Below are 17,852 nucleotides of genomic sequence, written 5' to 3' on the forward strand. Positions count from 1 at the left end.
TAACCCAAGGACAACAAGGAAGGAGCTCCGGGAAGATCTCATGGCAGTGGGGACATTGGTTTCAGTCAATACCATAAGTAACGTACTCCACCGCAATGGTCTCCGTTCCAGACGAGCCCGTAAGGTACCTTTATTTTCAAAGCGTCATGTCAAGGCTCGTCTACAGTTTGCTCATGATCACTTGGAGGACTCTGAGACTGACTGGTTCAAGGTTCTCTGGTCTGATGAGACCAAGATCGAGATCTTTGGTGCCAACCACACACGTGACGTTTGGAGACTGGATGGCACTGCATACGACCCCAAGAATACCATCCCTACAGTCAAGCATGGTGGTGGCAGCATCATGCTGTGGGGCTGTTTCTCAGCCAAGGGGCCTGGCCATCTGGTCCGCATCCATGGGAAGATGGATAGCACGGCCTACCTGGAGATTTTGGCCAAGAACCTCCGCTCCTCCATCAAGGATCTTAAGATGGGTCGTCATTTCATCTTCCAACAAGACAACGACCCAAAGCACACAGCCAAGAAAACCAAGGCCTGGTTCAAGAGGCAAAAAATCAAGGTGTTGCAGTGGCCTAGTCAGTCTCCTGACCTTAACCCAATTGAAAACTTGTGGAAGGAGCTCAAGATTAAAGTCCACATGAGACACCCAAAGAACCTAGATAACTTGGAGAAGATCTGCATGGAGGAGTGCGCCAAGATAACTCCAGAGACCTGTGCCGGCCTGATCAGGTCTTATAAAAGACGATTATTAGCTGTAATTGCAAACAAAGGTTATTCCACAAAATATTAAACCTAGGGGTTGAATAATAATTGACCCACACTTTTATGTTTAAAATTTATAAAAATTTAACTGAGCAACAAAACTTTTTGGTTTGTAAGATTTATGCATCTGTTTATAAATCCTGCTCTTGTTTGAAGTTTGAAGGCTCTAACTTATTTGCATCTTATTAAACCTGCTAAATCTGCAGGGGGTTGAATACTACTTGTAGGCACTGTATATCTCTCAAATTTTTATTTTTTTTTTACTCCCAAACTCAGTAAAATTGTTAAAATGTGTGAAGAATTTGTCAATTATGTTGTTTTTAAACTTGATCCAAGTGTTTGTTTGGTTTTGGAATGATCAGATGAACTTTTGTTATCACACCTGGTACCAAGTGTTCAGTTTGCCTGCAGCGCCACTACTGGCAAAGTTAAGCATTACACAGCATCCTTTTATAATCATTGCTTTTCGTAGGACGTTTGTGGTCTGGTCCAAGAGCTGATCCTAAATATTGGACCTCTCAAGTAACTTGGAATTGTCTAGTAGGTTATTTATGTAAACCAAGCAACCTCTATTAAGCCTCCATTTACATTATCAGCTCCCCCTTTTCATTAGTTGTGCTTCTGGTGCTGCCTGATACATAGAAATCTGATTAGATGAAGACCTTTTTTTTTTTTTTGCCAAACTTCATATCCGACAACCACTTTTTGCTGAAATGTCTTTGTCCTGAATAGTATTACTTTCAGCACTATCGCTATATTTTCTTTCTTTCAGCTTCCATGATTATCACTGACCAGACGGCGCTGCGGCTCCTGGAACAGGGTCACCGGAGGAACCGAACACAAGAAATAATTTGGAGCTGGACGAGCAGAAATGCTCGACTGAAGGACCTGATACTCATCTTAAGGAAGCTGAATTTATTGCGGGCACTCAATATTTTTGACTGCTGTGAGTTTTTTTTTTTTTTTTTAAGCTTTGTAAAAACTGGATTTAATAAAGAAATCCATAGCGCATATAACAAACAATTCAGTTACTACTTTTCCTTTTCAATTCTGCTCAGGAGTGATGAACGCTAGAATCTGATTGGTTGATTGCTGTGAGACCGTTTCTTAGAATAATTTTTCTTGCATGTGGCCTAATATATTGAGCAGTAGTGAAGCGATACAGCATGTAAAGGGCTGGAGAATACAGAGAAGTACCGTAATATGGTCAATATTCACACTTGGGACCCTCCTCGATGAACAATAAGAATCCCCCCCCGACCGCCCCCGGGGCTCCAGAGAGGCCTGTCCCCTCTGACCGCCCCCGGGGCTCCAGAGAGGCCTGCCCCCTCTGACTGCCCCTGAGAGGTCGCCCTAGCCAGTCCCAAGCATCTTCTTTAGTGTAACCAACAAAACAAGATTTCTGTTGACCAAATCTGATTTTCCATTGGATTATCTGACAGTCACTTACCTCTCCTCTATAGGAATAACACATGTCAGTCTAGGAGAGCGGTGGAAGATAACTGGCGGAGGACTTTTCTATGCCTCTGACCTGCTTTAAGGAGTTACATCTGGCACCTCAGTTGCCGGGCCATTGATACCTTGTCATATTGCGTTTTCCATATTTTATCCTTCCCTAATACATTGTCATTCTGGGTAACTCTCCCATTAGCAGCGGGGTGTTTCATTAATAAGCTGCCGAGCTGTGGGAGCTCCGCTCGTGCTCGCTGTATCCATCATTATACATACTGCTTTATAACCGCCTGATGACTCCTGTTTGCTAGTGAATTTTTTGAGAACGGCAGGGGGGCTTCGAGTTCCCATAGCTGTACATCTTATTAATGGACCGGCCCTGCTGCTAAAGTAGGCAGCCCCGATCATAGGACTGTATTTGGTTGAGAGCAGAAACTTACCTCCTTGCTTTTAGGAATGTAAATTAGAAGCATTGTGAATAATTTTACTGAAATAACAGTAAATGTTTTCGGGAGTAAGAAGCTGCAAAAGTGATGACGTGAGTGAAATGTGCCAAATTCATCTTTCTCTTAAAATGGAAAAGTAGGGAAAAGAAACCCCCAGGAAATGGTAGTCTGCAACTGCAGAGATCGGAATATCCATGCGCCATGGGGCTCGCGTGGCAGCCAGGGACCCTACTGAAGGCACCCAGGCTTGTAATCTTAGAACTTCTATTAAAGAAAAGGTGAGAAGTAGCAATTTTTGATCATATTTTATTTCTGCTTTTCTCAGTATTGAGGTTTTTTTTTCAAATCCGCCAGACGTCTCCAGAGATATGGGCCTTTTCATTTTGTGCTAATTTTTGTCTTTACAAGGGGTGTGGCTAACACAGTAATAGTGCAAAGCAGCCTAAAGACACGCCCCTGAGGATCCTCTGAGCCATGCCCCTTGTTAAATACCACATGAATAAGCTCTGAATAAAAAGGCTCATATCTCCATACCATATGGCTGATATATAAAAAAAAAAAAATATGGAATACTTAGGGGAGCAGCGAGAATAAAATAAGAGCTAAATCTGTCCACTTTTAATCCCTTAGTGACCGGGCCAAATTTTTTAAAATGACCAGTGTTTCCTTTTCTTCGTGTAATACCTCTGAAACGCTTCAACAAATCCCAGTGATTTTGAGATTTGTTTTTTCGTGGCACATTATAATTTTATGATAATGGTAAATGTAGGTCAAAATGTTGTTTATTTATTTTAAAAAAATACAGATATTTGACAAATGTTACAAAATTATCAATTTTCACATTTTAAATGATTATTCCTTTAATCCAGATGGTCATACCATAGAAAAACATTAATAAATAACATTTCCCTCATGTCTGCTTATATCAGCGCCATTTGTAAAATGTTCTTTTATTTTGTTAGCATTTTAGGAGGTTTAAAAATGTAGCAGCAAAATTTTTTCCTTTTTTTTTTTTTTCTAGGAAATTTACAAAACTTATTTTGTTAGGGATCTATCCAGGTTTGAGGTGACTTTGGGGGTCCTAGATATACCCAGCACTGACGGACATTTAATCCAAGCTATGATACTTTATGGCCTTTAGGCTGCCTAGAGCTCCCCTGATGAATCCCCAGGACTGGGGAAGAAACTCGTAGGGAGGCGTTTGACCATTATTTCTTTTTTGGTGGGTGTCCATAGCAGGGCTCACTTGGGGCCTGACCTTGTGAGGACAGGAGTACTACTGGGGCACGACAGGGGTTTAGGGAACGGTCACCACATCCCCTACCCCACCCTGCTGTTTGGACCTTCTGTGAATCCCTATGAACGACTGTGGGAATCCGTCCGGTTATATTTGGTGAGATCAAGCCAAATCTTTTACACTTAAGCACTGTTTTCGGCACGAGCACTTTATTCATGTTCAATAAGTGTGTTATGTTTGTCCATTTTTTTAATATTTTGATTAAAGGTTATTTTTTACTTATTGGGAGACTCTCCAAGCTACCACATTGATTACCCTGAGGGTGTTGCAACAGTTTGGTTATTCCACACTGTAGCTGATTATCTATAATCTGGTCCGAGATATTGGAAACCCCCCCCCCCAAACCAAAAGTGATAACATTTCAAAAACTGCACCCCCGACATACTGAAAACTGGTGTAAGGTAGTTTATCAACCCTTCAGGCGACTTTCAGGAATTAATACAAAGTGACATGACAGGAATGAAGAAGTGTATCTCTTGGAGTTAAAGAGGGAGACCCCACACTCTGTTAACCATTTATATGATGTAGTCACTATTAACAGCAGAATCTAAGGGGTTACACAGATATGGAAGGTGCCACTGGCTGATGCAGCAAGTGGTCAGCTATAGCATACAGCCGACAGCTGCGGGATTGTCACCTGTATGGGGATGCTATTCTCTTGGGTTAAACTGATCATCGATCCCCTTTATACCCCACAAGATTCATCAGGTCTTGCAGTTGGTACATACAGATTCTGGCAATGAGCAGATATCTATAAGATTATTATTGTCGGGTTTATGTGGTTGTTTTAAGAATTGCTTTTCCTTTTTTTTTTTTTTAGGGAGTTTGGATTATGTATCGAAATTGGCAGCTGCTCAAAACACTCATCCGGCCAAGGAACCCTCTCCTCCCACACGTACATTGCCTTCCCAAGACCACAGTCTCTGTGACAAAAAAAAGTCACCCTCCACAGACACTGCACCTAATTCCGGTACTTTAAAGTGATTCCCGTAGTGTTGACTGTTTCTCTGCTATTCTTCCTGGAAATGTCAATAATTGCACAACTGGCAAGTAAAATTCCTTTAATCTGACCCGTCGGCACAGATTGGACTTGTTAGACAATGTTTAGGAACACGCGGTTTTGATAAGTTAATGGTAACACAATCAGTTGTCAATTTATTGATGCATTTCCAGGAGACATAACAGAGGAACAGCACAACACACATTTTTTTTTTTCAATTGTATGGGGTATTGTCAAGTTAGTTTAGAAGCCCTTGGTATGAAAATTAATATTCTGACATTATTTGTGTGGCATTTTCATTGTAGGCCAGCCACTACCTCTTCCTGGCCCCCCTCCCTCACATCTGAATTTCAGCAGCATTTGCCCATCCCAAGCGTCAAGTTCCGAAAGCAGCAGGGACAGCACTACTAGTAATACCCGCCCTTCTATTCAGGTAAGTTCATACATCCCTCCTCGCTCATCGACTGGGTGAAAAGTGGTCCTCCTTGAAAGCATTTTTTAATTGATGTGCAAAGAGCTGAAGCAACTTTGCAATCCGTCCAAACCGGGTTTTAACGCTTGTTCACCTTTTGTGGGTTTTTTTTTTTTTTTTGGGGGGGGGGGGGGTTGCTAAAAATAATTTTTGCAAGGTTGTTTAATTAAAAAATGTGCACCATTTTGGCTGTTTCCCTGCACATTCGTCTTTGTGATATGTTGTCATAAATCATCTGGGGAAAAAAAAGCTTAGAAAAAGCCAAATTAAAAGGTTACAAAGTCCCACCCTGAGACCACCCGAACGAACTGACTGATGTATTCTCGGTTAATTTTCTGCAGCTTGAAATTAAGTGGAACATAAAGGCTGCAGAATGCAAACTGTGCTGCTGCAGTGAAGCTAGATGGGATAAAATATGCTGAAAAGTATTCTGTAAAGTGTAGATAAGTGAACTGTATAACCCACTGCTAAGGAAGTCAACCATGATAAGACCACAATCAAACCCCTGTGTAGTCTGAAACTGCAGTCATAGAAAAAAAAACATCAGCTCCCTACTTCTTTCTAACCTATAATAAATAAGAATAAAGGGGACTGATCACAGAGAATGTGACTGCTGGATCAGACTACACAGGGATTGTTTGTAGTCTGTTACCATGGAGACATCCCTGTACACACAGAAGCCCAGGGGCTTTTTTCAGAACATCACAATAGAAATAATGAATAATTATATATGGCTGTAACATGATGGTTGATAATTAAAAGTTGTGTTGTGTGGACATGTTTGTGAAGAACTTGACCAGAATACAGAGTAATCCCCGCTATACAGACCATAGACTGAAATCCTGTCCTTCTGATAAGCTCCGTAATCTTTTCTACATACAGAACCCTTTATCTTAGTCCATAAATGAATGTGTCATATTCTGCCTGCACTGTAGCTGATGCCCGGAGTGATGCCTCATCTCTGTGGTCACACTATCGGGAGATCTAGTAGCCTGATACCTAAAGATTGTACTCGGCAGAAAGTTTGTTTTTGTTTTTCCCCCATAAACCAATAAAAAGACATTGCATTCTTGTTTCTCGGATCCCCATTGACTTGTATGGCCGAGTCTCATCGATGCAGATCTGAGTAGGACACAGAGCATCACAGATCTCGCACACACGCATCTTTGGTTTTCATGCATGTGTTTAGGGTCCATGAAACCTTAAGGGGTCCGTGTGCTGTGAATGGAAAAGAAATCCATAGCACACGTTCATTTCACCCAGAGGGGTGGCTGTAGACTGAGAAGACGGGTGGCTTTGTGTCTCCCAAGTGATTTTTTTATAATATATTCAAACATTCTAAGAATACTGAAATATTGTGAAATGATATAAGGCAATTACCAAGTATGTACGGTAATTCATACTGTTCTTCTAATTTTTCAATCCAGGAATGCCTAGACACCGGTGGCGCCATGGAGCCTTCAAAGCATTTATTGTGGAATTTCCAAGAGGTGACCCAGGGTACGAGAAACTTCTCCCAGTCCTTCCTTATCGGAGAGGGTGGATTTGGCTGTGTATATAAAGCAGTCATCCGGAACACGGCGTATGCCATTAAGCGGCTGAAGCAGGTATGCTGACCGGGGCGTCATACAATGGTGCCTTTTGTAGGATAATTGTGCGCAGGACAATGCTCTGTGTACAGGCCAGAAACCCAGATAACATGGAAGGTATTTTTTTTGGAGAAATTCCACCTAAAATATAATACTCTTTGTGTTTAACTTTACTCTAAAATCGAGAGATCACCCTTAAGAATAGTTACGTAGTCGGTGACTCCATCTAAATTGTTAGGAATTTTATATGTATATATTTTTTTACTTTGTTTTACTTGTCTCTTTCTATCCTGGGATTGTCAGAATGGTCACTACACAGATTGTCACCCGGCTTTCTCAGACGCTTGTTCCTGATTCTGCATAAGTAGGTCACTTGGCATTGAGAAGCCTGACAAAGCTAGGATGGTAGTGATGAGCCAGTATACTCGTTGCTCGGGTGGTCTCCGAGTATTTGTGAGTGCTCGGAGATTTAGTTTCTGTCTCTGTAGCTGCATGATTTGCGGCTGCTAGCCAGCCTGAATACATGTGGGAATTCCCTAGCAACCAGGCAACCCCCACATGTACTCAGGCTGGCTAGCAGCCGTAAATCATGCAGCTGCGGTCCTCGACAAAAAGTAAATCTCCGAGCAGTCACAAATACTCGGGGAAACCGGAGCAACAAGTATACTCGCTCATCACTACTAGGATGTAATGGCATCTACAACCCCTGGCAAAAATTATGGAATCACCGGCCTTGGAGGATGTACATTCAGTTTAATTTTGTAGCAAAAAATCAGATCACAGACATGGCACAAAACTAAAGTCATTTCAAATGGCAACTTTCTGGCTTTCAGAAACACTAAAAGAAATCAAGAACAAAAAAAAATCTGGTAGTCAGTAATGGTTACTTTTTTTCAACCAAGCATAGGGTAAAAATTATTGACCTTATGTGTCTTTTTTCAAGGAATGTTTTCACAGTTTTTGCTCTATGGCAGGATGCATTATCATCTTGTAAAATGATATCATCATGCCCAAACTTCCTTTCAATTGTTGGGATAAGAAAAGTGTCCAAAATATCAACACAAACTTGTGCATTTATTGAAGATGTAATGACAGCCATCTCCCCAGTGCCTTTACCTGACATGCAGCCCCATATCATCAATGACTGTGGAAATTTGCATGTTCTCTTCAGGCAGTCATCTTTATAAATCTCATTGGAACGGCACCAAAGTTTCAGCATCATCACCTTGCCCAATGCAGATTCGTGATTCATCACTGAATATGACTTTCATCCAGTCATCCACAGTCCACGATTGCTTTTCCTTAGCCTATTGTAACCTTGTTTTTTTTCTGTTTAGGTGTTAATGATGGCTTTCGTTTAGCTTTTCTGTATGTAAATCCCATTTCCTTTAGGCGGTTTCTTACAGTTCGGTCACAGACGTTGACTCCAGTTTCCACCCATTCGTTCCTCATTTGTTTTGTTGTGCATTTCCTGTTTTGGAGACATATTGCTTTAAGTTTACGGTCTTGATGCTTTGATGTCTTCCTTGGTCTACCAGTATGTTTGACTTTAACAACCTTCCCATGTTGTTTGTATTTGGTCCAGATTTTAGACACAGCCTTGAGCAACCAACATCTTTTGCAACATTGCGTGATGATTTGCCCTCTTTTAAGAGTTTGATAATCCTCTCCTTTGTTTCAATTGACATCTCTTGTGTTGGAGCCATGATTCATGTCAGTCCACTTGGTGCAACAGCTCTCCAAGGTGTGATCACTCCTTTTTAGATGCGGACTAACGAGCAGATTTAATTTGATGCAGGTGTTGGTTTTGGGAATGAAAATTTACAGGGTGATTCAATAATTTTTTTCCCTCATAATTGAGTGACTCCATAATTTTTCCCATGTGCTTGGTTTAACCCCTTCATGACCAGGGGTATTTTCGTTTGTTTTTCGCTCCCCTCCTTCCCAGAGCCATAACTTTTTTATTTTTTTGTCAATATAGCCATGTGAGGGCTTATTTTTTGCGGGACGAGCTGTACTTTTGAAAGGCATCATTGGTTTTAGCATATCATGTACTAGAAAACGGGAAAAAAATTCCAAGTACTGTGAAATTGCAAAAAAAAAGTGCAATCCCACATTTGTTTTATGTTTGGCTTTTTTGCTAGGTTCACTAAATGCTAAAAACTGACCTATCATTTTGATTCTCCAGGTCAGTACAAGTTCATAGACACCAAACATGTCTAGGTTATTTTTTATCTAAGTGGTGAAAAAAAAATTCCAAACTTTGCAAAAAAATAAAAATTAAAAAAAATTGCGCTATTTTCCGATACCTGTGGCGTCTCCATTTTTCGTGATCTGGGGTCGGGTGAGGGCTTATTTTTTGAGCGCCGACTTGATGTTTTTAATGATACCATTTTGGTGCAGATACGTTCTTTTGATCGCCCATTATTGCATTTTAATGCAATGTCGTGGCGACCAAAAAGCGTAATTCTGGCGTTTCAATTTTTTTTTCTTGCTATGCCGTTTAGCGATCAGGTTAATCCTTTTTTTTATTGATAGATCAGGCGATTCTGAACGCAGCGATACCAAATATGTGTATTTTATTTTTTTATTGTTTTATTTTGAATGGGGCGAAAGGGGGGGCGATTTATACTTTTATATATTTTTTTTATATTTTTAAACACTTTTTTTTTTTTTTTTTACTTTTGCCATGCTTCAATAGCCTCCATGGGAGGCTAGAAGCTGGCACAACTTGATCCCCTCTGCTACATAGGAGCGAAGCTCAGATCGCTCCTATGTAGTAGAATTGTTGCATTGCTATGAGCGCCGACCACAGAGTGGCGCTCATCGCAATCCAGCATCAACAACCATAGAGGTCTCAAGGAGACCTCTGGTTGTTATGCCGACGCATCGCTGACCCCCGATTACATGACAGGGTCAGCGGTGAGCGCATTTCAGGCCCAAAGCGCTAGTTAAATGCTGCGGTCAGCGTTTGACAGCAGCATACTAGTTAATAGCGGCAGGTGGATGGCGATTCCACCCGCCACTATTGCGGGTACATGTCAGCTGTACAAAACAGCTGGCATGTTTGATGTGGGCTCAGTGCCGGAGCCTACATCAAAGCAGGGGATCTGACCTCGGACGTACTATCCCGTCCGATGTCAGAAAGGGGTTAAAAAAGTAACCATTACTGACTACCACATTTTTTGTTCTTGATTTCTTTTAGTGTTTCTTAAAGCCAGAAAGTTGCCATTTGAAATTACTTTAGTTTTGTGCCATGTCTGTGATCTGCTTTTTTTTTTTTTTTTTTTTTTTTTATACAAAATTAAACAACTGAATGAACATCCTCCAAGGCCGGTGATTCCATAATTTTTGCCAGTGGTTGTAGGACCTGCTGGAAGTGGCCAATGTGAACGGTACTGCCGCCGGGAAGCCCACGGTCTCGTGTTAACACCAAATATACTTGTATATTTCTAGGATGCGGAGTTAGAATGGAGCACAGTAAAGAAGAGCTTCCAGACGGAGATAGAAAAGCTGACGTGGTAAGAAATATGGCTGCATTCACACAGATTTTCTCCCTCTTCTGATTTGCCTATAAAATTGGATCACTAAACTTCATTTTAACACCGCTACAAACTTTCAATGGCCGCTTGTTTGAGTGTCTCACCCATACACAGAAGCACTCATTTCCTAGCGCGTTCCTGTGCTCACTATGAGAAAGCCGCTGTCTGACCTGTCTGTATTGTCTCCAGGAGATGTCACCAAACGACAGCCTTGGATCAGACACGCCAGATCAATATTTCCCCTGACAATCAATCTTCTGGAACCCCCATACAAATTATACTGTTGACCGAACCAGTCATATTATTGGTGGGTTCAGCCAACATTAGTCAAATATATATGGGGGCTTTAAATTGGGAAGTGGTAGATAATAGATATGAACCAATTGTGACCAACCTATTCCACTTAGGAACTTTCTTCAGATTCCTATCAGATTACGCTGATTAATATTTTACTGGGATGCAATAAATCTTGCATAAATACCGTATATGCTCGAGTATAAGCCGACCCGAGTATAAGCCGACCCCCCTAATTTTGCCACAAAAAACTAGCAAAACTTATTGACTCGAGTATAAGCCTAGGGTGGAAAATGCAGCAGCTACCGGTGAATTTCAAAAATAAAAATAGATGCTCCATGCCGTTCATTATGGCCCCATAGCTGTGCCATATAGTGCTCTGCACCGTTCATTATTGCCCCATAGCTGTACCATAGAAAGCTGTGCCATATAGTACTCTGCACCGTTCATTATTGCCCCATAGCTGTGCCATATAGTACTCTGCACCGCTCATTATTGCCCCATAGCTGTGCCATATAGTGCTCTGCACCGTTCATTATTGCCCCATAGCTGTGCCATATAGTGCTCTGCACCGTTCATTATTGCCCCATAGCTGTGCCATATAGTGCTCTGCACCGTTCATTCATTATTGCCCCATAGATGTACCATAGAAAGCTGTGCCATTGCTGCTGCTGCAATAAAAAAAAAAAAATGACATACTCACCTCTCTTGCTTGCAGCTCCTCAGCGTCCCGTCCCGGCGTCTCTCTGCACTGACTGATCAGGCAGAGGGCGGCGCGCACACTATATGCGTCATCGCGCCCTCTGACCTGCACAGTCAGTGCAGAGAGACGCCGGGAAGATGGAGCGGCGCCCGGCGTGTGGAACGCGGACAGGTGAATATGTAATACTTACCTGCTCCCGGCGTCCCGCTCCTTCCCCCGGACAGCTGGTCTTCGGTGCCGCAGCCTCTTCCTCTATCAGCGGTCACTGCCACCGCTCATTAGAGAAATGAATATGTGGCTCCACCCCTATGGGAGTGGAGTCCATATTCATTTCTCTAATGAGCGGTCCCACGTGACCGCTGAACAGGGGAAGAGCTGCGGCACCCGGAGACCGTGGGACTGCAGGGACAGCGCCAGGAGCCCCGGAAGCAGGTAAGTATGCCTCAGCTCCCTCTCCCCCTCACCCGCCGACCCTGCTGCCGACCGTGCCTCGAGTATAAGCCGAGAGGGGCACTTTCAGCCCCAAAATTTGGGCTGAAAATCTCGGCTTATACTCGAGTATATACGGTAGATTCCATTTGATTTGATACAAAAACAACTTTTGTCTTTTTTGTGCCTTTTTAGTTCTCGGTTTCCAGAATGCAAACCTGTAAAGGATTCCAAAATATCCCATTATGTATGCTCCTTATCTGGGGCAGGTGACACCTTTTGCTTCTTCTTCCCCTTGTTGAATCCCGATTTTTACCGCATTAATTTTTTTCCTTTTTGCCTAGAAATAGCGGATTTCTGAGGGTGGAGATCCTAGAAATCCTTGCTGAAGCATCATCCGGTTCGGTGCCACTTTTGAGTATTTGATATCGTATAGCCAGACCCATTCTTTTCTTCTTACCAGTCGCTAGGCTTTTCTTTAGGGGCAAAGATTAATTGATCTTTTCACGGGGTATCTTGATTCAGGGCTTGGAGATACAGGAGTGGCTCGCTGGGACACGTCACCCTGTGATGCCTTTTCTTAAAATTATTTGTTTCCTTCCCCTTTTTGGTAAGAATGTGAAAGTCACAAGATAAAATAACATTTGTATTTCCAGACGCGGCTTTCACGACTTTTTTTACATGGCCATTCATAACGACGGGCACATTTCTAATACATGTGGGTGTACTTCTTTTTTGGGGTAATTTTAGCTTCCCCCCAGCGCCTATTGGTTTGCAATGTGTCATGATGAATATGTGATTGTTTCATTAGACCGTGTTGTGCAATGTGATTGATTTCTCCTCTATACTTCCACAGCCTTCGCCACCCAAATATCATTGACCTGGCTGGATATTGTATGCAGGGGGAAGAATACTGCCTCATATATCTGTATCTACCCAACGGCTCGCTGGAAGATAGGCTGCATCACCAGGTAGGATTGGCAAGAAATGGCTGACGGGGGCCGTAGATACGGAGAGATTCTGTATAATGCAATGCATGGCTGTGAATCCATCTTCATGAAGCGCCAGTTGAAATGCTATAATGGCGCCCCATGTACAGAGTATCGCTTGTAATAATCGGGGATTTTTATGCAGCAGAGTTGCTTTTGGGATTTATAAAACGCTGAGATCCAGATGCAACTATTACCTTTGATTTCCTAATGGGTCTAACCCTGACATTTACAAAAAAGGGGTACCCCAATCCATGTGCCACTTAATAAGGTGGCCATCTTATTTTGGCTAGCACAAGGACAAAGTCAGGTAAGACGGGAGCCCTGAGGACCACCTCTTCCTGACATCTACAGCTCTTCCTGACATCTACAGCTCTTCCTTTTTCTTTTTTTAATTAACCGGCCTGGCGTGACATCACAATGACGTCACTAAAGGTCGTCAAAGGTAAAGAGCCGCAGTTACCGGAAGGGAGGATGACATTTGAAGGGCACCCGTCCGACGGCCACAGATTACGGATGTGGCCACTAGACTGGGTCCTGCACCATCTCTATTCTGACCATTAAATTTAATCAAAAACACAGATTTTATTGTTATTTCACGAACAATAGACTCCGTATATAAGCATTGTCATGACCTATCCCTTTCGCAGGGCAGCTTTCCTATTCTGACCTGGAAGCAACGTCTGAGCATCATGCAGGGCGCAGCTTGCGGCATTCAGTTTTTGCATACCCTCAAACCCAGCATCATCCATGGGGACATCAAGAGTTCGAACATCCTTTTGGATCAGGCCTTGGTTGCCAAGTTAGGGGACTTTGGACTTGCCCGCTTCAGCCGATATGCATGCGATGCAGGGAAAAGTCGCACTTTAGCAAGGACTAGTACAGTGAGGGGTACGCTGGCGTACCTGCCGGATGAATACGTGAAACTGGGAAAGCTTACGTTTGAACTGGACACCTACAGCTTTGGGGTGGTGAGTAATCTTCCATCCTCTCTGTATGTATGTACGTATGCACTGCGTGTATGTGTATGTATGTATGTATATATATATATATATATATATATATATATATATATATATATATATATATATATATATATATATTTATATATATATATTTATTTTGGAAGGAAACAGGAATGTTTGTCTAATCCCTTTAAACTTGTGTCCCATATTTGACATCTGTTTGCAGGGCGGTAAATGGAGGGCGCCTATTTACTGTTATCAGTGGTTGTTTTGTGGCAAAGCTTAGGCCTCAAATCTCCGGAGATGGCTTGGGCGTAATCTGTGTGCAACACTTCCTCATTTCACGACGTGCGCCGCCCCGAGACCACGTCCCTGGTCACGGTTTTATCTGGGACTGCTGAGCGTGTGGCTTAGATATCATTGTGCTGCCTGTCTGTTTGGGCTGATTACCGTCGTGTTTCCCCTGCTGACTGTATGTGCCGTAATTGACTTGCAGATAGATGAATGCAGCTTTTCTCCTGTGCTGACCACATTTTTTATTCTATTATTTATTTATTTATTTTTTTATAGGTCTTACTGGAAATACTGACTGGGAGAAAAGCTGTAGATAACGATAGCGGTTCTCACACTAAATATCTGGTAAGATTCACGTCATCTTTCTTTTTGAATTGCTGCAGTGAAAATATTGAAATATTTAGCAGATGAAGACAAGGGGTCGACTAAGCATAAGTGAGTGAATTAAAGGGCGTTTTCCCAGAAATTAGTTTTTACGTCCGGTCATGTTTTTAATTATCTGCCAATCAATTAAATTAAAAATATGTTGCCTTATCTCTGAAAAATCACTCCTAACAAAGTGCAGGCAGCTTGGGGGGTATCCCTTCTGTGTCAATACTGCACACTAGAGACGTGGGCTTTCATTTCCCGGCCGGTAACCTATTGGACAATGACAAGATGAAGGAAAGGGATGTTCCAGTACCTATTGTGCTGGCAGAATGCTTACATATAGGAACCACCCACTTAATAGCTCGTGCATGTTGGAGTACTGGCTCAGTAAAAAGTCTATGGGTGCACACACTTATGCACAGTGTGTTGTTTGCCTTAGTATCCTAGACCTGCAGCACATTTAAAGGGAAACAGATTTGAAAAAAAAAGTGTTCACATTAAAGGGGATGTCAGCCAAAAAAATACTTATCTGAAGTTAAATATTATAAATATGGGCAATCTAATTGTAAGTGCAGCTGCAGGGAGAAAATGAAGTTGTGTTCTCCCTGCAGCTGCTCTCTTTCTGTCATTGGGGTAGTGTAGGGGGCTGTCGGCTTTCATCCATCGCTGCTTTCTGTCTGATGGATTGGCGGATTTGACTACAGCCTCGCTCATTGCGTATAAAGTGCAGACTGGCACACCACTTTCGTGCCTCCCTGATGACTGGAATCGAGCGGCGATGGGGAGAATGTAACTTAATTTTCTCCCTGCAGCTGCCCTTTCAATAAGTCTGCCCCATGTTCAAAACTGTATTAATCTGCAGGTTTTCTTTTTAAGGCTGTGTTCACACAATGCAGCTATGCGTAGATTTATCATGCAAATTTTTGGGGGGAATGATCGAAAAGAGTCTCTGAGGTTGCAGTGTGAACATGGACTGCTTATGTGGCCGTACAGATGCATGAGTTGAACTGGTGGGATAAATATCACGAGTCATTTGTAATAATGGGGGCTGTGGGTCGTATCTCCAATTACCACGTATTAATAGACGTCTTTTTGTTTTCTGGAAAACCCCTTTAAGTGAAGCTCAGCGTCTGCACTGTTAGAAAACTACAGTCGTAATGGTAAAGAATGGTATTTGTGTGGGCGCTGGACGAGATATTGATCACTTTTGCAGCAGCAGATTTACACTGTTGGGGAGGATGCATACTGCATACTAAAAGGCCACGGGATTATTTCATCCTAATGATGGGTAATCTTATTTACCGTATGATGGTGCAGCGAGCAGATCTGCTGATCCGTCCCATAAGCCAAATACATACAATTCTGTAATTTTAGGCTTGGTCCTCAGCCGATTGCCCTTTACTGCTTATGACATCTCTTATCCAGTAGGGGGCAGCAGAGTTCTAATGGCTCAGAATAAATACTTTGGTTTTACACCCAGCTGCAGTCACAATCCCTCGTAAGGGATCAGCGCTGCTACCAATCGTCATTTCCTTCAGGGAAAATTATGATTGCGTTTTTCTGGTTTGTGATATAGGTATCTTTTATGTTCCCGGTATATTTATATAATTAGACTGTTTCTTATTAACAGAAAGATATTGTTAATGAAGAGGAGAGCGATCAGGAGGCTGAGGGCAGTAGTCCACAAGGAGCGACCAGCATCAGAAATGCAGAAAACAAGCTGTTTAGATCCGCATCTCGCATCTGCCGGCATCATCTGGACTTCCGGATAGGATGCTGCAGTGCGGAGGTCGCACAAGAACTTTGTTTCTTAGCATGTCGGTGCTTAGGACGACAGAAGAAACGCCCTGGCATGGTGGAGGTAATTGTTAAATACTCTGATTCCTTATTATAATGCTCCCAACATATGGCTGCCACTATCGTCGGTATGGTAAAGTACAAGAGCCTGGTTGCAGCCAATCTCCAGCTCCATTGCTTAACAATTGGCAACTGCTGATTGGCTGCAGCGCTCACATGGCATAACATTCAGTGGCCGCTGATGGGCTGCAGAGCTTGTGTGGTATAATTTGTGGATGCTGATAGGCTGTAATGCTCACATGGCATAACAATCAGAAGACGCTGATTGACTGCAGCACTTACTTGGCATTATAATCTCAGGAGAGCACTGGTAAACCCCCCAAAAACTAAATGCGCTTTACTCATTCTTATCAGGTCCAGCACTGACTTTCCACCATTGCTCCCGGTGTCTGTTATTATCTAAATCAATGGCGTCACATCAACGGAGCTCAGTTGACTGCACCAGCTGCTGAGCTCATTGATTGACTGCAGTGCTGTTGATGTGATATCGGCGCTGCAGACAATGACCGACACGGGGAGCAGCGGCGGAGATTCAGTGCTGGATCCGGGGTGGGTGATTTAAGGCCTTCAGGGCAATGAGGCATCCTGATGTGCAGACTCCCAACCCTTGCAAGTTCCCCAATCACTTCCATTCTGGATTTCTGGACACAATACGCACAGACAGATAGGAGATCTCATTCCACCATTTATTTAGACCTCCTTTTCCTTTGGCTACGGAAGGTCCGTATCAGCCTGAGGTCTTTTATTTTGTGTTCTGCAGCAGCTGAGGCACAGAACTGTATAATATCATCATTTCCATCAGCTGAAGAACCTCTATTTGGAGTAGGAGGGAGCACATTTTCACTTGGTTTTGGTATTTCCGGCAGAAGTGATCTGTGATGGACCGCTGCTGCAGGAAGAGATAAGCGGCAGCCGTGGAGGGCGCTCTTCTATTTTAAACCCCTTAACGATTGCCAATGTGCCTTTTTTTCCCAGCCATTAAGTTTCCCTTTTTTACATCTGCTTTTATAGCAATGTAGAATTAATGCTGGATATGTCTGGTCCTGCATCGGCTCTAATGGCCACGATCAGAGATACCTCTGATCCATGCTGTGGCCAAAAGTGACCATGGTAGGTGTGGATTTACAGAGAAGGGTCTTTCTTGCTAAGACCACTGGAGCAGTGCATATGCAGTTTACTGCTTATTAAGGTTTGCAGCTGTTTTTGAGATATTAGCACTTTTGTTTTCTTTTGTTTACTGCAGTTGCCTAGGAGACTGACCACCGCTGCTGTCTAGCTTGTAAGCAGTGTGCTGAAGCTGAGTAGGATTAGGAATAAGGCTTCTTTCACACTTCAGTTGTTTGGCGTCAGTCACTTCCGACATAGTGACGGATCGACGGATCTGTCACAATT

The 17,852-nt window shown here is 42.7% G+C and overlaps 1 protein-coding gene across 2 annotated transcripts in view; it reads left to right on the forward strand.

Moving 5' to 3' along the window:
* The window catches only part of IRAK1 (interleukin 1 receptor associated kinase 1), a 94,948-nt gene that overhangs the window by 45,501 nt on the left and 31,595 nt on the right, over window positions 1-17,852 (forward strand). For both annotated transcript variants that reach the window (XM_077283677.1, XM_077283678.1), the window contains exons 2-10: window positions 1,535-1,708; window positions 4,778-4,927; window positions 5,263-5,390; window positions 6,857-7,036; window positions 10,475-10,539; window positions 12,843-12,957; window positions 13,626-13,946; window positions 14,511-14,579; window positions 16,234-16,464. In XM_077283677.1, the coding sequence (XP_077139792.1) occupies window positions 1,535-1,708; window positions 4,778-4,927; window positions 5,263-5,390; window positions 6,857-7,036; window positions 10,475-10,539; window positions 12,843-12,957; window positions 13,626-13,946; window positions 14,511-14,579; window positions 16,234-16,464 (1,433 nt within the window). The remainder of the gene's footprint in view (window positions 1-1,534; window positions 1,709-4,777; window positions 4,928-5,262; window positions 5,391-6,856; window positions 7,037-10,474; window positions 10,540-12,842; window positions 12,958-13,625; window positions 13,947-14,510; window positions 14,580-16,233; window positions 16,465-17,852) is intronic.

This window comes from Ranitomeya variabilis, chromosome 2 (assembly GCF_051348905.1).
Source record: "Ranitomeya variabilis isolate aRanVar5 chromosome 2, aRanVar5.hap1, whole genome shotgun sequence".
In the NCBI taxonomy this organism is placed as follows: Eukaryota; Metazoa; Chordata; class Amphibia; order Anura; family Dendrobatidae; genus Ranitomeya; species Ranitomeya variabilis.